The sequence below is a fragment of the Oryx dammah genome, unplaced genomic scaffold, assembly GCF_014754425.2.
Source record: "Oryx dammah isolate SB20612 unplaced genomic scaffold, SCBI_Odam_1.1 HiC_scaffold_2, whole genome shotgun sequence".
Classification (NCBI taxonomy): domain Eukaryota; kingdom Metazoa; phylum Chordata; class Mammalia; order Artiodactyla; family Bovidae; genus Oryx; species Oryx dammah.
The window spans coordinates 73,605,064-73,626,950 of NW_024070186.1; the positions used below are offsets into that span (position 1 = coordinate 73,605,064).

General features: G+C 41.6%; 1 protein-coding gene across 5 annotated transcripts in view; it reads right to left on the bottom strand.

Annotated features, from left to right (window-relative positions):
* The window catches only part of ABCC5 (ATP binding cassette subfamily C member 5), a 79,992-nt gene extending 65,082 nt beyond the window's left edge, over positions 1–14,910 (bottom strand). For 2 of the 5 annotated variants that reach the window (XM_040251875.1, XM_040251890.1), the window contains exons 1-2: positions 14,748–14,885; positions 11,441–11,617 (exon numbers count right to left, since the gene is read on the bottom strand). In XM_040251875.1, the coding sequence (XP_040107809.1) occupies positions 11,441–11,569 (129 nt within the window). In that variant the 5' untranslated portion in view covers positions 11,570–11,617; positions 14,748–14,885. Of the gene's footprint in view, positions 1–11,440; positions 11,618–12,428; positions 12,629–14,747 lie in introns of those variants that run through there. The other 3 variants (XM_040251882.1, XM_040251898.1, XM_040251907.1) reach the window with 3 other exon arrangements.
* Positions 14,911–21,887: the final 6,977 nt, after the last annotated feature.

Sequence of the window (21,887 nt, forward strand, 5' to 3'; positions counted from 1 at the left end):
ATGAGTAGATGCTAACAGATGAATACATTACAGACTGATATTTTAAAATAAAGTAAAAGCATATTTATATCACCCTGCTAGTAACTGCAAAGATGTCACAAATGTCTAATTGTATCTGGCTGGATGCCTAACTTCTCTTTCTTTCTAGGCTTTCCAAAAGAAGTTTACCTGGCCAAGCAAGTCGAGGGAAAAAAAATGTCTATTTAAAGTAAAAACAAATATATTCTACTATATTAACATTCTGTAAAGCAAGTTATCAATGTTCTAAGACTGACTGGATTAAAAATGAAAATGAACCAAGAAAACTGACTCTATATACTCAAGCTATATAGGTTTGCTATATGAACACATAAATAATATAACAGGGTAGGGAAATATGATTCAGTGGATATCACTAGGACAAATAAAAAACAGAATGGAGATGAACTGAGATTCATGTTTCATATCATACATTAATCCATCTAGGATTAACCCTCAAAGTTACATTAAAATGGTGAAATAAACAGAAGAGAATTAAATAGCATTTTAGCACACTGATGGAAGGAAAATAGTCTCCATCTTCCCCCAAAGTCAGAAATTTACCAAAGGCAAAATGGATGGCTTGAATATAAAAAGGAAAACTTTCTGTGTAATGAAATTAGCACAAGAAAAAGGAGAATACAGCTAAAAAAGTGACCAAGTAACTGACATAATATTTTGAACAGTCAGCTTTTACTGAAAAACATATGTTTTACCCATCCATTCAGTATTTATTGAGGGACCTACAACACGCCAGGCACAGCTCTGGGTGCTGGGGAAACAGGAGTGAAAAAACAGACTCACACCTCAAAATCACTGCTTTCATGCAGGTTATAGTCTAGTATTTATAAAAGTTCAAAATCCAGAATAATCTAAATTGATTCAAAAGTGTCCATCTCTCAGCCTCTAAATTCAATGTCACCAAGCAAGAAATTAAACAAATTTTAAGATGCAATTATACATACCTTAATATCAGTAGAAACAGAGACAAAATCCAAGCGAACAAAGAGGGAAACATAAGAAAACATACATCTGAACCTTGACCGGATTTCTAGTGAGTTGCTGGCAGGTAGTCACCCCACTCCAGTTCTCTTGCCTGGAAAATCCCACGGACGGAGGAGCCTGGTGGGCTCTAGTCCACGGGGTCGAGACTGAGCGACTTCACTTTCACTTTTCACTTTTATGCACTGGAGAAGGAAATGGCAGCCCACTCCAGTGTTCTTGCCTGGAGAATCCCAGGGACCGGGGAGCCTGGTGGGATGCCGTCTATGGGGTCGCACAGAGTCGGACACGACTGAAGTGACTTAGCAGTAGCAGCAGCAGCAGCAGCAGCAGTCAGGGAAACTGGTCACATGTAACACTTTATGCATGCTTTGTCTTCATAATATTACTGTAGAAAGAAAACTCTCCCCAAGAAAAGATATAATTTAAACCCAATGGTATACAGGGGACTAGATGCTTAATAGAAGATTAATGGTTAAACCACAGTAGATTGACACTCTAGTGCAATGTTGTCCAACAGAAAAAAATATAAGACACAAATGTAATTTAAATGTTTTTAGTAGCCACACTAAAAAGGGAAGAGAAACAGGTGAAATTAACCATAAGAATATACTTTAACCCAATATATACAAAATAGTATCTTTTAAACATGTAATCAATAAAAAATTATGAGGTATTTTATATTCTTTTTTGGTTCTAAATCTTTGACACCTGGTGCGTGTGTTCTATACGGCAGATCTCAACTTGGACTTTCCACATTTCCAAGGCCCAACAGCTGCCTGTGGCTGGCAGCTACAGTTTTGGATAGTGTAGCCTAGTAGTCTTCAACTGAGGAGGATTTTTGCTTGCCCAGGAGACATCTGGTAATGTTTGCAGACATTTTGGTCATAACTGTGCATTCAGTGGGTAGAGGCCAGGGATGCTGCCGAGCAGCCAACCAGGCACAGGACAGGCCCCCACAACAAAGAAGGATTTAGCCCCCAAATGTCAGTAGTGCTAAGGTAGTCCAAGAGAGCTAAACTTAGCTCACATGCTAGTATTTGGTGTATGCTGACCTAGGGAAATGTGTTTTATGGCCTATTTGTTTTTTATATTACAATGCTTTAAGTCAGTTTTAGAAGTAACTTCTTAAGACTTCTCTTGAGATGCACTAATTTTTCTGTATTGCTCCTAAGGAGCTTTGCAGACTGAAGGGCTTTCCATGGACAGAGGACACAGCCACAGTCCACAGCAGCTGATTCATTCCAAAGGGAAAAATACTGCTTGATCCAGGAGTTGAGAAAACATTCAACAAAAGAAATTACTGCTGCTGTTTGTATCTTCCTGAGGACTCTGGCTAGGAGACTCAGGTGGAGCAGGGTGAGGACGCTGGGGAACCGAAAGGGGACAGTGAAATTTAGATTCAGCCACTGTTCGAATAAAGGTCAGGGAAACACGGAGCCATTTATATGCCCATCCGGTGAGGAAAGTAAGGAATTTTCTATCCATAAGCAAACAGAGATACTTGAACAGGGGCCCTCCCTCCTCTGTGCTCCAAGACCATCCCCAGGGCTGTGATAACAGGCTCACTGTCACACCACAGGGCTTCTGCTTATCTGGTTTGTCCATTTCATTTTAACAGGCTGCCAGAGTGGAATGTCTGCTGAAAGGGCAACCTCGGGCTTCCCCCTGCCTGGAGGCCCCTGGGACAAGATACCAAGGGCTGATGGTCATTCCTCAGGCTGAACAGTTCCTTCCTGACAGCAAACAGCAGGGTAGCCTTCTGAAGGAAACCCAGGGGCTGAGGAACCAACCAGGTGCACCTCTCAGCTTCCAAGGGGATTAAAGGTTACAATACTCCAGTCTGACCTGCCCCACAAAGAAAGCCGCCCTAGGGGCACAATCAGAATGGACTTGCCTCAAGAGCCTAAAGCATATTCTTCTCCTCAATTCACAAGATATTAACAAAAATACAGAATGGATAGCCTCTTCCTACAAACTCTTCTGGCTCACGTAAAAGCTTTTCTGTAGGTGTCCCACTCCATAAACATTTAGAAAGACAAATATTTAAGGGAAGCTGTTACAAAGGTAACAGTTTTCAAAGAGACTCAAAAGGTTAAAAATTAAAGAGAAAGTTACATTTTATTTTAAATTTAAAAAGAAATGAAAAAGCTGATGCCCTTCCAAGAACATCTGACTTCAGGCTTCCCCATCCTCCCTCTCAATAAATTAACACCACAAAGGACAATTCCCCCAGATCTCAGCAATTTCTTATTCCAATGCATAATTAACAAGATCCCGATCATCTCAAGCATTTCCCTTAAGAAATTCCAGAGAGTGGCCACTTCAGTCCAGAGGGACAGCAAAATTTCAGAATGCAACCTTCACAGGAAGGAAGCATAATATATTAGAAATGGCTCACTAGTCAGAGCTGGGGAACCTGCTAACCTCACAGCCTTATTGCTCAGTAGCTATGGATTAATTTGTACCCCAGCTCACTCATTTGTAACTAGGCTGCGTTACCCTAATGTCCAGGATCTGCTATTAATACAATCCACAAGTGTAAATACGTAAAACCAGTGGATATGCCTTGTTACCACCATGGTAAAACAGGTATTTTTCTGCACCTCATAATCTAGCATTACCCCAGAATCAGGAGAAAAACTGGAGGGCTTTCAGTTGTTTCATAAGCTAAATTCCAAGAAACTTTCCCCAAGTTCCTATTACATCGAGGGATGAAATTAACTTTGTTATTACAATGATAAAGTTTCAAAGGATAAACTGAAAATAAATCTCAGAAGAAGAAAAGGGAAACACTTGGAGCCCCACTGGTTGAGGGGATGGAAGAGACGATCCTGTGAGATCTAGGGAAGAGGTTCTCGGTGCTGGTAACACATTAGGATCACCAGGGCAGCTTTAAAAAGCACTGATTGCCGGAGCATGACCCCAGAGACTGGTTTAATTTGTCTGGAGTGTTAGTATCTTTTTTAAACATTCTTCAAGTGATTTTAATATGCAGCCTAAATTGAGAACCACCAATGTAGATAACAAAATGTTGGTATTTTACATTTGACAAAATCCCTTGAAGACTTTCAGGCTTTAGCTTAAAAAAAAAAGCCAAAATATAATTTGTAAATAAAACTCCCTTCAGTGCCCAGTACTGTGTGTGCCTGTGTTAAATGCCTCAAATAAGACATGAGTGGGTCCATTATGTGACCTGTACTGCAGAGCAGGCTGGAAGCACTGACAACAGTGAGATGCAAAGTAAAGGTGAATATTTGGGCAGTTGGCCTATTTTCCCACTGTGAGAATACATTTAAGGAAACTAAGTAACTGCCTAACATCATACCTGCTTTAGGCAACAGAAATTGTCATTTGATATCTAATAAGAGTTGATTCTTTGAACAGCTAATTCAGAAAATAATCTTAAATAATTTAAAAAAATATGGCATCTAATTATCTAAATAGGTTAACTCACAAAAAGGGGGGTAAGGGGGGAAGGGATCGACTTAATAAGATTAATTCTACTAATTAGTGGACTTTTGTGCACCAAATTAACTTCATATTAGTCTGTAACTTTGATACTGAGAGGTTCAACTATTGCAAAGACTTACAGAGGCCCTGTTTCCTGTTCCTGGCATTGGCCTTTTTTATTTTTGATTAAGAGAAAGTGAGGGACAGAATGGTGAGACATTTTAGAAAGCATTAGCACAAGGCTGCGTATGCATGCTCAGTTGCGTTTGACTCTTTCTGACCCCATGGACTGTAGCCTGCTAGGCTCTTCTGCCCATGGAATTTTCCAGGCAATAACACTGGAGCAGGTTGCCATTTCTTTCTCCAGGGGATCTTCCCAAACCAAGGATCGAACCCATGTCTCTTGCATCTCCTGCACTGGCAGGTGAGTTTCTTTACCAATACATCCCCTGGGAAGCCCTAGTACAAGGCTGCTGCTGCTGCTGTTGCTGCTGCTGCTGTTGCTGCTGCTGCTGTTGCTGCTAAGTTGCTTCAGTTGTGTAGCCTTCAGTACAAGGCTACCTCAAAGCAAAATCCAGGTTTCAATGAAAAAATTTTCATTAACCATTTGTCACTTGCAAGTTATAGATTTTAACAAAATAAAGGCTTGAGTATTTAAAATTGCTTGAAAAGTACGTTGCTAGTTCCAATACTTTTCTTCCCTTTTGACAGAAAGCTCCTTTAACTCATGCCAACAAGCTATATTTATTTCCCTTAAGCAGCATTTTCTAGCTAAGAAGCAGCAGCCGTGCTGCAGATGGCGTAAAAGAGCTCATGATCAAGGCAGCAGGCCAACCTCAGGAGACCTGCGGGCTCTAGACTCAGTCACCATGCAGGAAAGCCACCTGGGCTCTGCACCAATGGCAGCGCTGTTGTCATCCCCACCAGAGAGCTCCAGGCTGTTATTGGAGACCAACATCTGGCACCAGGCCAGAGACCGTATCATACCATACTAAGCTCTATAAAGCTTTATAGATGCCTTCAGGGAAAAGGGGGCAGGGAGGCAGGTGTTCTTACTCATCCTATTACTGACTGTCCAGAAAATATGCTGAGTCACTGAGTACCAATCAAGAGAAAAATAATGCAGAGACTGCAATACTAATCTCCTTCACCCCGCTCTCCTTCCTAACAGCAAGGAGACTCACAGGTAATATTTCTGATGCTGAAAACACAAGGGCATAGAAAAATTCACATACCTTTCATCCATAAAGAAGAGCTTTCAGAGTCAAATTTTGTTAAAGTACTAAACAAAACTATTTTATGACAACAATAGTTGTCCCCAGGTAGAGGTGCTAAGGGTGATTTTATTTTTTCCTGTAATCTTCCATAATTTGCATTTTCTGCAAGAGACCATAATTCTTTCACAATAACATATCCTAGAATCCTATTTCTTGGTAAGAGATTACTATTCACATCCTTGTCTCTAGCATATAACTTGAACTTACCCAAATAGTTCTTCCACTCACTAATCACAAATACTCCAACCAAGGCTAAAGTGTCAGCCAGACACAGAACTAAAGGAGACACTTGGTGAAGGTCACTGGACTCTGTGAATACTTGCTTTGTTACCTTGCCTAGAGGCAGAATATTCTAACATGGGTAGAAAGCAAATTCTACCAGTGGTACACTTGACAGAAAGGACAAAAAGAGTAAAGTAGTAAAGGTACATGAACTTTAGTTGACTACTCCTTATTTTGCATGTTTCCTCCTTTCTTAGTTAGATTAGACATGCTAGGGAAAAAACAGTCACCCTTGGCTTTAGCCTGAGCACAGTGAGAAAACCAGTACCACCAAAAAAAAAAGCTTATAAAAGCATCACAGAGCTTTGTCTTATTTTCGCTTCAATTTTAATTTAAAGCAACTAAGATACCAACTCCTTGGCCTGTTATTCAAGAACACACATCATCTCCTTGCTGTCTACCTGAAACTATCATAACATTATTAATCAGCTATGCTCCAATATAAAATTAAAAGTTTGAAAAACAAACAAAAAACCCCACTGGCCTTTTTTAAAATGAGAAAAAAACACCTACCAAAACAAACTGCAGATTTAGCAAAAAAAAAACAAAAAACACACATCATCTGAAACTCATGATCAAGCCCTCTATATCTATGACTTCACACTTGATGCTCAAAGCCAACAGTTCTTTGGTTGGCCTACCCACAGCTTGTTGGTTCTACCCACAGCTCTTTCTTCCACCAGGCATGTTCTTCATTTCTCCAAATTCTACCTGTTCTTCAAGTCTCCAACCAAATTCTACCTCCTCCTGAAGTCTTCCCTGATCTCAGAGACTGAAGAATTCTTTTCTTCTTGTTAATTTCCACAGCATCTAAATTTTAGTAATCTACATACATGACTATGAGTTGAAGCTTCTAGGGAGGGCAGGCAGGGCCAGCCTCAATTTATCATCATGTGCACCAGAACACTTCATTCAGGGCTGTGTGTACATCTTGGAGAGTGCTCAAATGTTTGCTGAATTAAAAAAAAAAAAAAAGAATATATATCACATCTTAAACCAACCAGAGTTGGTAGAGTTATGTGATCAACATGTACATATCTGAATGCAATTATAAGAAAAGGAGCTATGCTCAGAGTCACGCCTCAGACACGGGAACAGTGTTAAGGAATGGTCTGGAAATAAATCTTCATGTTAGTTGAAATAATGCCAGCCTAACACCAGCCAAGATTAGTACTTAGGCTCAAAGAACTAACAGCACCAGAAGGCACCCCTATTAGCACTTTAGGATTAAAGGATGTCTGCAAATCATCAAGTTGTGTGTGGCCACAAGCTTTACCTCAATAGTCTTGAACAAAAGGAAGGTGTGAAAATGCATTATTTTAACTAGCTCTAAGCAGATGTGATTGGAGAAGGCAATGGCACCCCACTCCAGTACTCTTGCCTGGAAAATCCCATGGATGAAGGAGCCTGGAAGGCTGCAGTCCATGGGGTCGCTGCGGGTCGGACACGACTGAGCAACTTCACTTTCACTTTTCACCTTCATGCATTGAAGAAGGAAATGGCAAGCCACTCCAGTGTTCTTGCCTGGAGAATCCCAGGGACGGGGGAGCCTGGTGGGCTGCCGTCTACAGGGTCGCACAGAGTTGGACACGACTGAAGTGACTTAGCAGCAGCAGGCAGATGTGATACAAATATGTGAAGGTGTGAATGATTAGAGCAATTTTCCCAAAGAGTATTATTCCAAAAGATTTGGTCACAATATTAGGAAAGGGGCAAGCTATATACTCTGCAAGTTCGCTGACAGCAAAAAAAAAAAATCACCAACTTGTTTAAAATGCATTTAATAGTTGGCGCTTTACTTCTGACTTCTGTTTGACAGTTTCATGTGTCCATGTTAAACTGAACCTATCAAAGGCTAATGGTGGTGGATAAAACCTTGTTTTCCAATTAAGAGCCACAAATGTATCCTTATCTTTTGTTACTTTAGGAGGTACTGTTTTTCATTTCTCATGGATAATAATAGGCAGAGCTGGCATCTGGGAGGTCTTGTCCCAGATTTCATCTCTACCAACTAATACAGAAACAATGGCTATGATCATAAGACACAAAACTGTAATCTCTACCCAATTATCTACTTACATTCTTAAAAAAGGTAAATGGTATGCTTTTAAACTGTCCATTTTTATACCATTGCTGAACCAGAAATTTGTCATTTTGCTTTTTTCCTCTTAGCAAACTGCTAACACACGAGACAAGTTGAAGATGTATTTGTATCTATGAAATCGGGAGTTTTGATAGATAATATGCAAGAACATTCTAGGTGATATGTGAATTTTTAAAAACACTTGATCATTATATATGCCTTTTAACATGTATAAAAAAGTATGTTATATAAACCTATAATTCTATTCCTTAGGTTAAGACTGAGCAAAAAGAAAAAAGTTGATTAAAAGAAATAGTTTAAGTTAAAAACAAAAAAAGTTCAGAGGCTACAGGATATAGTAATAAAAACAGGAAAACAGTACCCATATTTAAAAGTTTAGGAAACATCAAAGGATAATGAAAATTAAATTCATGTGGACTCTGGAGATCTCACAAAAGTGGTTGGTATCAGCCTCCTGTTTCTTCAAGATGAGGCTGAGTCACATGAAGGAAACTTTCTGTCTGGTGCCTGACTTAATAATTTAGAGGACAAAAGGCACAACAGTGACTCCACCTCCAACTCTTCTCTACCCACAGAGGAAAAGTTTCCTGCTGCCACTGCAGACCCTAATGTCAGTTCTGCTCTAACCAAATGGACAGGGCCTCTGTCCTCAGAAATTTCACAGGACCACGCTCTATCTTTCCAGGTTCCATCTCTTCCTGTTTTACAAGCTAGGCATGGGCAAGCTTGCTCACTAAGGCTTCATCTCCATGGATGCACTAACGGCTCTAAAACTTGTCCCAGCTCCATTCCTTATCTGTACTCTGTCTACTGATCACCTCATCTGGATGCACCTCAAATTCCACATGTTCAAAAGTAAACTCGTGCTCACCTCCTTCTCCTTCTTTCTCTCCCCATATGCCCATCAATAGCCTTACCACAGGCACCCCAATGTCTCCCTCCTTCCTTCCAGAAATACCCCTAAGACTCCCCCGTCTCCTCCATCTTCACTATTAGACCTGGATCCAGACCCCTGGCCTCTTTCACCTGGGCTGGCACAGAAGCCTCCAGACTGCTCCCTGTATTTTGTCTCTCTCTCTCTCATACACATTTTTCATATACTGCCCCAAAATTAATCTTCCTAAGATAAATGAAGTCTTAAAAATCTCAGCTCAACTGCATGAGCTATTAGGTCATGCAAAGTAAAATTACAATGAGATATCAGACATACCTATCAGAATGGCTAAAATTAAATTAATAACATTAAATACTGGCAAGAATGCAGAGAAACCGGATGACTCACACATTGCTGATGGGAATGTAAAATTAAACAGTCACTCTGGAAAAAAAGAGTATTGAAGTTTCTGATAAAACTAAACACACACTTAACATATGACCCAGCAATTACATTCCTGGAATTTACCCAGAGAAATGGAAGCTTTATTCACAAAAAATCCTATACACAAATGTTCAGAGCAGCTTTGTTTATAATAGCTACAAACTAGAAATAACCCACATTTCCTTCAACAGATGAATGGTTAAACAAACTGTAGTCTATCTATAACATGGAAAATACAGTTGATACACAACAAATTAGATGGATCGCAAGGCAATAATGCTGAGTGAGAAAATTCAATGTCAAAAGGTTACGTACTATATAATCCCATTGGTACAGCTTTCTTAAAATGACAAAATTACAGAGATGGAAAACAGATGAGTGGTTGCCAAAGACGGGGAGAGGGCAAGGGAGGAGGCTGTGGCTCTAAAAGGGGAGCACGGGACATCCTTTTGGTGGCGCTGGTTTGCACCTTGACTGTGATGGTGGTCAAATGAATCTACTCGGGAGAAAACTGCATAGAACACACACAAACAAGTGCGCATGAAACTGGCGAAGTCTTAATAAAGTGGGTGCATGTTATCCCTGTCAATCAATGTCCTGTCGTGATTTTATACTATAGGATGCAAGAGGTTACCACTGGGAGAAGCCAGATAAAGTATGTATGGGAGCTCTCTCTATTATTTTTACAACTGCATGTGGATCTGCAGTCATCTCCAAATAAAAAATTAAGAGGAAAAAACCCTTTCAATAATTTCCAGTAGTTCCCCTACCCCCATAGTAAAAGATTCCTTAGCATGACATGTAGAACTTTCTCACACACCTCTTATGCCCTAGACTACTAGCTCTAAGAGCTAATATTCTTTGAGCACAGGCTACGTGGCAGGAACCATTCTCAGCATTTTATATGTATTAGCTCATTTAATACTCAAGGTATCTCATGAGTTAGGTTCTACCATTGATACTATTTTAATTCCTAAGCCACTAAGGCACAGATGACTTAACAGCTTGACAGCATCCCCACTTCATTCATCCTCTGTGACTTTTTCCAGTATAAGTGCTATACTAAATGTCAAGCATTCAAAAAATATTCAATAAGGGTTTTAACATAAAGTCTGGACAAAAGGACACAGAAACGGTACAGAACTGGGACCTTAAGGATTTGACACTGATTACAGTGAATCTATGTTTCTCCAAAGTTAAGCTTGAATAGGAAAGCATTGTACCACAGACAGTCGAAACAGAAAATACCCATCAGTGAGAAAATGTTAACTAATAAGGCAACCGCTTTCACATAGCAAGGAGGGACAAGTAAGGTCAGGCTAATGAAACTCCAGTGTCAGCTATAGAGCCATATCTTGCTCCAATTTTCACAGAACAAATACATGAACACAATCCTCAACTTCCTACCCAGCAACCCCCATTCTTTCTTATTACTTCTGCAATTCAAGAGTTTTTCCCCAGATGACGATGTTTCTTCCAGATTAAAATGCATATTCATTATTTCCCTTGGAGGAAATTATTCACTAAAGACTCCTTTACACTCATAGGTTTTCTTGAAAGTTTCAACTGATTATCCTCCATCAATCTAGAACTGTTCCAAGTATGCTCTGAAATCTGAATGAGAATCTCCAGTCACCTTTTAAAAGCAGACAACAGAGGCAGAGGGAGGGAACAATTCTAAGTACAAGAAAGAAGTATAATGGTTCCTATTCTCACTGCTCCCTGCCCAGCCCTTCCCCTCCCCAACCCTGCATAAACTGTCTTCTTTCAAGCAACACCTTTTCAGAGGAGAACTCAAAGGGGAAAAACAGATGACAGGTTGAGAGCCAACCTCTTCTCTTTCACAAATAACCATAAATTCTTAACAATGACCTAAAGTCAGTAAAGAAAAAGAAACTTTTTTTCAGTTATGCATTTGGTGAAGAAAGAAGTATGGTCTAGCACAGCAAGCAGATAAGGAGAGGGAATCAGGCAGGTAACACTGACCAGTTGAGTTCTCTTGTACTTGGAGTCCTCACGGTCTCGGTGCTGCCCTGAATTGCTGGTTCTCTCCCGCACATTTCTATAACCAGGGCTGGGGATGATGTATTCTTTTCCTATGTCAATGTCCTTCATCTTCTCTGAGTGGAGGGTTCACAGACTCTTGGTTCCACTTGAGAATTCCTGGAATTAAAAATGCATCCAGGACAGGTATTTCCTAAATTGTGCTTAATAAGTAAAAGTACTTTAAAATAGGGAGAAAGAGACAAAAGCATTAAAGTTTTCTGTCATTATATCTATAAAAATAAATTCTCAAACATCTTTCAAGTACCATTTTATTTTTCTCAACTAAGTTCAATTGCAATGCATAGAGCATTTAGATAAGTCTTTTTAAAAAAGGCTTTCCAGAAACAATTTAAGTTTGTTCCAAAAAAAATTTTACACCTGAATTTTAAAAACAAATTCCCCGTGGATTACGGACAGCGTCCTAGAATTAGCTAGTGGTAATGATTTCACAATTCTGTTAATATACTAACCAAACACCAAGCTCTATACTCAGGTGAATTTCATAGTATACAAATATCTCAACAAAGCTGTTATAAAAAAACAATAGCAAAAACCCTGTTCTGAACCCTGTTCCCCACCCTGTTCTACGACGTCTTATCTAGTATCTACCTGAAACACTGTTCTAAACCCCAGTTAGCCTGATTAATCAATACCCGGTATCAATTCTGGTTACTTTAGAAAAAGTAAAACACATACATACCCTCTCTAAAACATTTCCTCCACCCTAAGATGGTCAAAGCTTCCCAGATACAAGGTGGGAAAACACTTTTTATAACCGCCTCACTAGAAACTAAAGAATTGCAGCTGTGTTGCCTTTTGGATTCCATAAATGCCTATCAATCACTGAGAATGAAAAGTACAACATTGTGGACATAATTCTGACAGCTACAATTCATTTTTTAAGGTATCAGAAAACAAGAACACTTACGAATCCTCTAAATAAAAAGGACAAAATCTCCACCATAGAGCCTTGTTTCCAGCACAAAAGAAAACTTGACTTCTTACTTTTCAAAGGTCTGGCTCCAGTACCCTGAGTTGATATTGCTCAACTACTTATCTTTCAAAAAAACAAAGTCACCTTGTCCAATGACAAACTGCACCATAAAGAACACCGGCTTACAACCAAGAGCGCAGCAATCCCGTCACTGAGACCTCATTAAGCCTAAACTATAAACAGACCTGGCATCTGCCAGTGTCCCCAGTGTCAGGATACAGCTGCAGATCAGAATAATCCTGCTTGTTACAGGGATCACTGAAGTCCAACCTTCCCCGCCAAAGGTTCCTCAACCTCGCCAACTATCTGGAAAGCAGAAAAAAGATCAGCCCTGCTTTGAAAAAAGGCAAGAGGAAGGGAGCAAGTTTGAAAGGAAGGAGGCCATAGAAACTCACTCAGAATGCCAAATGCCAAGTCAGAAAGACCACAGGGATCACCTCAATTGCCTAAGAATTCATGTAACCTCAGCTTCTTTTGATCACTTTGTTCCAGGTTATTCTAAGTTGGAAGAGTGTGGGGAGTAGTTTTCCATTCCCTCTAACACTCCTGCCTCTTTAATTTCCTGGGCCAAGAGGTAGAGCAATGAAAGTAGGCAGGTCTTGTCCAGGGACAAAGCTACTATCTCCTGGCCTTGAACATAAGGAGGATTCCATCTTCTGTGTATCAGGAAGGCCAGCCAAGAGCTAGAAAGTCCAATAGATCTGGGAAACAAACAAGGCCCAAATCTGAAGAAAACAATTAAGGAAAGATCACTAGGCCAGAGTTTGGGGGTGGAGGGGAGGGTGAAGGTGGAGGTGAAGTCGCTCAGTCGTGTCCGACTCTTTGCGACCCCATGGACTGTAACCAACTAGGCTTCTCCATCCATAGGATTCTCCAGGCAAGAATACTGGAGTGGACTGCCATTTCCTTCTCCAGGGGATCTTCCTGACCCAGGGATCGAACCCCCGGGTCTCCCGCACTGGAGGGAGACACTTTAACCTCTGAGCCACCAGGAGGGGAGGGTACTATTTGTATTTCCCTCTTTTCTTCTTTCTGTTCTCCCTTAAAGGTGTTTAAAAGTCTTTTTTAAGAGAGAAGAAAGGGAAAGGATTTTCATTTACTTCTGAATCAGAGCTGTACAATGACACTTAACAGAATAATCAAAGTGAGAGAACCCATAGAGTTGCTCAGCACAGAGGTCTCTTGGTCAGCGACTTTTTTTTAACCAAGACTCTCCTTCAGTGCTAAGTGTAGACCTTCTCCTGCACAATGATGCAGTCAAAACTGCCTGGGGGGAGGAGTTGGCACAGGATTGCAAGGACTGGAAGTATCCAGACTGGTGTTCCCAAATTGCCTTCATTGCAATATTCCTTAGGTTTCCAACACCTCAGGAATGTGGTTCCAGGCCCTGCAGCCACACAAAAAGACCTGAAGCTACACGGGTATGTACTTACCACCTCCCTGAAATCTACTTGTCTCCAGCCTACCACACCTTTCACTGACTCACCCTGGAGACCCCAGAATGACCTGTCCATCTTCTCCTTCAAAACCTTTTGAAACTTTGCCAGTCTTTTCTGTGCCCATCTGCCTCCTGCCTCCCCCATGTCTGTGCAGAAACCGAATGACCCCTATGTGATAAATACAAAGCCCCACGCAGCTCTGTGCGGTGGAAAGGGAAAGGGCACTAATGACTGTCAAGAGATCTGGATTTCTATTCCGGACTCTGCCAAGGGTTTCCTGTGCGTGCTTCTGTCACGAACCTCCGTCTACCCCGTAGCCAAAACGAGACGATGAATTCTGAGGTCGCTGGTTGCTCAGTCTCCTCTGTGCTGCTTAAGCCGGGGTGCCCCAAACCGCCTCTCTACAACCTTGAAGAGGGGGGCTTCTCTCAGGCCAGCATCCCCTAGGATGCCCTGGCCTTAGGGCGTTCCCACGGCCAATTCTGGCCTGGAAAGGCGATAGCGACCCACACACACGGGCCGCGTGCGTAGCACCACCTGGTGGCGTTAGCCGGGAATGTAGCCGGCACCTCGATCACTCATCCCACCCTACCTGCCTTCCGAGGACCTCACCTCCAACCCTCCCTGTCGCGTCCCGAAAATGAGGCGGCGGGAGAGTAGAGAAAGGCCAGGCCGCTTTTCTCAGTTCTCCGACTTCCCGCGGACTGCTCGCATCCTTGATCGCAGTCCCCTACCCTGGGCCGAAACACGGTAGGGATGGCCCCCGCGACAATCCGAGGGAGAAAGAAGGAGTGCGGCAGTCACCGACACCTACCTGTGCCCCAGCTCCAGGACGGCCGCGCCGGCCACTCGACCACGCTCCGGAGCATTAGCCCCCGGAGCAAAACAAGCCTTTATAGCGGCATTGGCCGCCAGACTGCGCAGGCGTGCTGCACAAAGAATTTCCAAGACTGAAGGGAATTGTAGTCCCGCTTCCTGGAGCCCCAGGCTCCTTTCGCGGCTAAGAACTATATTTCCCAGAAGCACTGTAGAAGCCCTGGAGGAGGTGCAGGCCGCTCCTCCCTTCCATTGCGCTCCAGGCTCTGGCACCATCCTCCCCAGAGTTTCTGCGATCATGTCTGGAATCTTCTCCAAGGCTCTGTGTTCCAGTTGAGTGGTCGGGAGGGTTGACAGTAGCCTTCTGTGGGCTGGCTGCCCAGTGTTTGTAGGCAGGACGGTCACGGCGATGCTTGGCCGTTTATGCACCAGAAAACACTGTGAAGGTCATCGTAGCCTATAGGAGACCAGCCGGCCCCTAATCTTATCTGTGTGGCCCTTAACGTTTTACCACTGCGTGGCCCTTAACGTTTTACCACTGCGTGCTCACGACTGCGTTGTCACCTTTCTCACTTTAATCCCACTGTCCGTCACATGTTGTGCTGCCCACGTTCTAGAAAATAAACGCCAGGATGAGTTTTTAGAGTGGCAAGAGCCTTAGAAAGGACATGCCAATTAACGCCAATTCATCCCTTTCTTTTTATAAGTGAAATTGAGTTTTCCAAATAGACTGATCATTTCTCTTTGTGTTTCATTTGTACCTTCAAGATGCTGCTGATGCTGCTACTGCTAAGTCGCTTCAGTCGTGTCCGACTCTGTGAGACCCCGTGGACGGCAGCCCACCAGGCTCCCCCGTCCCTGGGATTCTCCAGGCAAGAACACTGGAGTGGGTTGCCATTTCCTTCTCCAATGCATGAAAGTGAAAAGTGAAAGTGAAGTCGCTCAGTCGTGTCCGGCTCTTGGCGACCCCACAGACTGCAGCCCACCAGGCTCCTCCATCCATGGGATTTTCCAGGCAAGAGTACTGGAGTGGGGTGCCATTGCCTTCTCATCATAACACAAATAACTACTGTGTTTAGTGCCTACCTAGTCTGTATCTTGTGCTTTACATACTTGTTTTTTAAATCTCCATGTCAACCCAATGTATAGGTATTATGATTATCCATTTCAAAGATTTTTTTTTTAATGGAAGGTAAAATGACTCCTCTACCTTTATACCTTTAGCTAGTATGAAACACCAACGTAGGGAATTCCCCGGCTGTTCAGCTGTTAGGACGCGCCACTTTCATTGACAAGGTCACATGCAGCTTCAATCCCTGGTGGGGGAACTAAAAACTGAGATCCCAAGTGACTTGAACCACAGCAAAATACAAACAAACAAAATGCACACCAATGTACAATAAAGCTGAAGTAATTAATACAGTGTTTTGCCCAAGAATGTGTGATTCACTTTCACTTTTCACTTTCATTCATTGGAGAAGGAAATGGCAACCTACTCCAGTGTTCTTGCCTGGAGAATCCCAGGGACGGGGGAGCCTTGTAGGCTGCCTGCCGTTCATGGGGTCGCACAGAGTCAGACACGACTGAAGCAACTTTGCAGCAGCAGCAGCAGCCCAAGAATGGATTAATAAGTCAATGCAATAAAGAGCCTAGAAACAGACTCATGCATACATATAAACCTGATCTGTAACAAAGAAAACATTACAAATCAGTAGAGAAAGAAAGACAAGACTATGGATAATGTTGGAACAATTGTATCCATACTTCTTAAAACTGAGGGGTTATAGCTTCATACCACATAGATCAAAGGCCCAACTGAAAGAGAAAACCTTCAAATATTTAGAAGAAAATGTGAAATATCTTTGTGAACTTCTTAAATAAGATACAAAAACAAATTAATAAAGTTTGGTTAATTTTTATCATATTTAAATTTGGTTCTATACAAGATGCCATAAAGCAAAAAGATAAACTACAAGTTGTAACTGACAAAGTTTTTAATACAAATAATTCCTACAACTCAATAAGAAATGCTAAATAACTGAATAGAAAAATTGGCAAATGATGTGAATAGACAGTTCATGGAAAAGGAAACTCAAGCAGCCACTCAAATATGAAAAGAGACCCAGGGAGATAAGCTCAAGATGGTGGAGTAGAAGGACTTGAGTTCACCTGTCTTATGTAAACACCAAAATCACAAACAACTGCTGAACGACCATCAAAAGAAAACCACTGGGACCTACCAAAAAAGATACCCTGCATCCAAAGGCAAAGAAGAAACCACAAAGAGATGGTAGGAGGGGCAAAATCACAATAAAATAAAATCCCATACCTGCTGGGTGGGCAACCCACAAACTGAAAAACAATTATACCACAGAAGTTTTGCCACAGGAGTGAAACTATGAGCCCCATCTTAGTCTTCCCAGCCAGAGGGTCTGACAACAGGAGAAAGAGCCCCCAGAGAATCTGGTTTTGAAGAACATCAGGGTTTGACTGCAGGAATTCCACAGCACTGGGGAATACAGAAACTTCACCCTTGAAGGGCACATACAAGGTCTCAAGCACACCAGGGCCCAGGGGAAAAGACACCCAATCTTACTAATAATCAAGGAAATGGAAATTAAATTAGCAACAAGATACCATTTTATGCCCACCTGATAAGGAAACATAAAAATCTGACAATATTGTGTTTTCAGGATCTAGAGAGACAGGATGCTTCACACATGCTGGTGGAGTATCGACTGATAGAACCACAGTATAGTTGGCCAAGTTAATAGGTTGGAAATGAACTGTACTGTTAGACCCCAAGTTCAGTTCAGTTCAGTCGCTCAATTGTGTCTGACTCTTTGCAACCCCAGGAGTGTAGCACGCCAGTTTCCCTGTCCATCACCAATTCCCAGAGCTTGCTCTAACGCATGTCCATCGAGTTGGTGATGCCATCCAATCATCTCATCCTCTGTCGTCCCCTTCTCCTCCCGCCTTCAGTCTTTCCCAGCATCAGGGGCTTTTCCAATGAGTCGGTTCTTCACCTCAGGTGGCCAAAGTATTGGAGCTTCAGTTTCAGCATTAGTCCTTCCAATGAATATTCAGGACTGATTTCCTTTCGGATGGACTGGTTGGATCTCCTTGCAGTTCAAGGGACTCTCAAGAGTCTTCTCCAACACCACAGTTCAAAAGCATCAATTCTTCGGTGCTCAGCTTTCTTGTGGTCCAACTCTCACATCCATACATGACCACTAAAAAGATCATAGCTTTGACTAGATGGACCTTCATGTAATGGTAAAGTAATGTCTGCTTTTTAATATGCTGTCTAGATCGGTCATAGCTTTTTTTCCAAGGAGCAAGCATCTTTTAATTTCATGGCTGCAGTCACCATCTGCAGTGATTTGGGAGCCCCCTAAAATAAAGACTTTCACTGTTTCCATTGTTTTCCCATCTATTTGCCATGAAGTGATGGGACCGAATGCCATGATCTTATTTTTTCGAATACTAAGTTTTGAGCCAGCTTTTTCACTGTCTTCTTTCATTTTCATCAAAAGGCTCTTTAGTTCCTCTTCGCTTTCTGCCATAAGGGTGGTGTCATCTGCATATCTGAGGTTATTGATATTTCTCCCGGCAATCTTGATTCCAGCTTGTGCTTCATCAAGCCCAGCATTTTGTGTGATGTATTCTGCATATAAGTTAAATAAGCAGGGTGACAATGTACAGCCTTGATGTACTCCTTCTCCAGTTTGGAACCAGTCTGTTGTTCCATGTCTGGTTCTAGTTATTGCTTCTTGACCTGCATACAGATTTCTCAGGAGGGAGGTAAGGTGGTCTGGTATTCCCATCTCTTTAAGAATTTTCTACAGTTTGTTGTGATCCACTCAGTCAAAGGCTTTGGCATAGTCAATAAAGCAGAAGTAGCTGGGTTTTTTTTGGAACTCTCTTGCTTTTTCTATGATCCAACCAATGTTGGAAATTTGATCTCTGGTTCCCCTGCCTTTTCTAAATCCAGCTTGAACATCTGGAAGTTCACAGTTCATGTACTGCTGAAGCCTGGCTTGGATTTCTACATATATGCTCTACAGTAGCCATTCTCAATCAGAGCTTCTGCAAATGAATCAAACCCTACACAAAATTATGAGTGACTATTTTCTCAATTCTCCCAAGGATAACACATAGCTAAACTCATTCTGGGCTTCCCTGGTGGCTCAGATGGTAAAGAATCCTCCTGCAATGCAGGAGACCTGGGTTCGATCCCTGGGTTGGGAAGATCCCCCGGAGGAGGGCATGGCAACCCACTCCAGTATTCTTGCCTGGAGAATCTCCATGGATGGAGGCGCCTGGTGGGCTACAGTCCACGGGGTCACAAGAAGTCGGACACAACTGAGCAACTACGCACAGCACACTCATTCTAGATGCCTAGAAGTTAATTCCTTATATACAGTGAATACCTTAGGGTGTTATGGCTTAATACTATCATCTGAGAAAAGCTGCCCTAAAGGGTCTCTCACACAAGGAGGTATGTTCCTTGTATATTTTCTATAATAGAGAAAAGAACCTAAATTTCATTAACAAGAGAACAAGATTATGATATTTGTACAATAGGGTATTATACAACAGTTAAAGAATAAGAGTTAAAATGTTATCAATATGTATAGACCTCAAAAAAAATGTTAAGCAAAAATAAGTTACAAAGTGTTTCCCTGATGGCTCAGTGGTAAACAATCTGCCTGCCAATGCACAAGACATGGGTTTGGTTACTGGTCTGGGAAGATCCCACATGCAGTGGAGCAACAAAGCCTCTGTACCACAACTACTGAGCCTGTGCTCTAGAGCTCGGGAGCAACAAGTACTGAGCCTGCCTGCCACGACTACTGAAGTTCACACACCCTAGAGCCCGCGCTCCACAGCAGGAGTTACCGCAACGAGAAGCCCTGGAGAATAGCCCTTGCTCGCCGCCGCAACTAGAGAAAAGCCGGCGCAGCAAACAAAGACCCAGCACAGCCAAAAATAAATAAATAGAATTAAGTTACAAAAAGACTCAAATTGTATGACCTTATTTGTATTCATCGCTGTTGTGTTGTTCAGTTGCTAAGTTATGTCCCACTCTTTGTGACCCCATGGGCTGCAGCACCCCAGGCTCCTCTGTCCTCCATTATCTCCCCGAGTTTGCTCGAAATCATGTCCATTGAGTCAGTGATGCTATCTAAACATCCCATCCTTAATTAATTTAATTAATTTTTATTAATTTTGTAAACATGTAAAACTATATGTTGTTTATAGATGAAGATGTGTATTTAAAAATGTAAAGCCAGGCTTCAGCAGGAAAAACAACAGATTCGAGGTCCAATTACTGTTGGGGGGCGGTGAGAACAGAGAGGGATACACAAGGGGCTTCATCTGTCCTGTAATATTTTATTTCTTCAAGAAATGACTTGGATGGACCTAGAGACTATCATACTAAGTGAAGTAAGTAAAAGAAATGATATCACTGATGTGTGGAATCTTAAAAAATGATACAAATGAACTTATTTACAAAGCAGAATCAGCCTCTCAGACATAGAAAACAAATTTATGATTACCAAAGGTGAAAGGTTGGGGGAGGGATTAACTCCTAAACAATCAGGAGTTTGAGATTAACTGATACATATTAATATATATAAAACAGATAAGCAACAAGGACCTATTGTATAGCACAGGCAACTATGAGTGCTGCTTGCTCAGTCGCTTCAGTTGTGTCTCACTCTTTGTGACTCTATGGACTGTAGCCCGCCAGGATCCTCAGTCCATGGATTCTCCAGATAAGAATACTAGAGTGGGTAACCATTCCCTTCTCCAGGGGATCCTCCCAATGCAGGGATTGAACCTGGGTCTCCTGCATTGCAGGCAGATTCTTTACCAACCAAGCCACCAGGGAAGCCCAGGCAACTATATTCAATATTTTATAATAACCTATAATAGAAAGGAATCTGAAAAAGAACACATATATATTTATATATATTATATATATATAATACGGTTGAATCACTTTGCTGTACACCAGAAACTAACACAACATTGTAAATCAACTATACATCAATTTTTAAAAATGATTTATAAATGTTAAAATTTAACAAAGCTTCACAGTGGGTACACAGGTTGCTTCTAAAATCATTTGCTGTACTTTTTGGTAACCTGTAAGTATGTCATAATAAAAAAGTTTTAGAATCATAGGAATAAATCATTTCTCCTCTCAATAAAGATACATGCAGTTTATCAGAAAAATATTGAGGGTTTGTATACATATAGATATGTATAAAGTTATAGATATATAAACATGTATCTATTGAGAATTCTTTAAGCACCTCTGGTCATCCAGTGGGAGCAGAAAACTTTTTTCTCAACACACCTCAAGCCACCTCTCCAAGGCATACTAGTACTTCTGACCCTGCTTAAAACATTGTAGTACCCAAAAGGTGCATATCTGATACCTTCATATAAAATAAAAAGCCTCAAAAAATCTCCCTGAAATACTTTAAATATGTTGGTTTGTTTACATAGGTTTTTAAAAAAAATAGATGAACACTGTACAACCCTGGATCAAAGCTTCAATACATTGAGGTACCAACTACTTCGGCTTGTCCAAGGATAGCTTGGGCCAAAGACTTAACTTATTTACATGGTATTAATTGCAAAGCATCCCCTTCTCAAAGTGTATTTGTGTTTTGAAGTGTTTCAGGGGATGATACTCTCCAACCTTCAAGCAAGGAGCTAGAGAATCTATGTTCCAATGCAGAACTGTATGCATCTTTAAATATATTTATATTATGTAATGTACCTAGTCTACTCATTTATTCAATATTTGATGGAGATACAATGGAAGCAAAATAGACAAGCTTCCTGACCTCATTGGTTTAGTGTCTGGGATAAATATCAATCCAAATTTAAACTGTAACTGTGCTGTGTACTGGAAAAGAAGGGTTCATGTTACATCTGAAGAACAGTGGGAGCTAGTAGTGAAGTAGTAGGAGCTAGTAGCGGAGAAGGCGATGACACCCGCTCCAGCGCTCCTGCCTGGAGAACCCCAAGGCACCCCGCTCCAGCACTCCTGCCTGGAGAACCCCAAGGCACCCCGCTCCAGCACTCCTGCCTGGAGAACCCCAAGGCACCCCGCTCC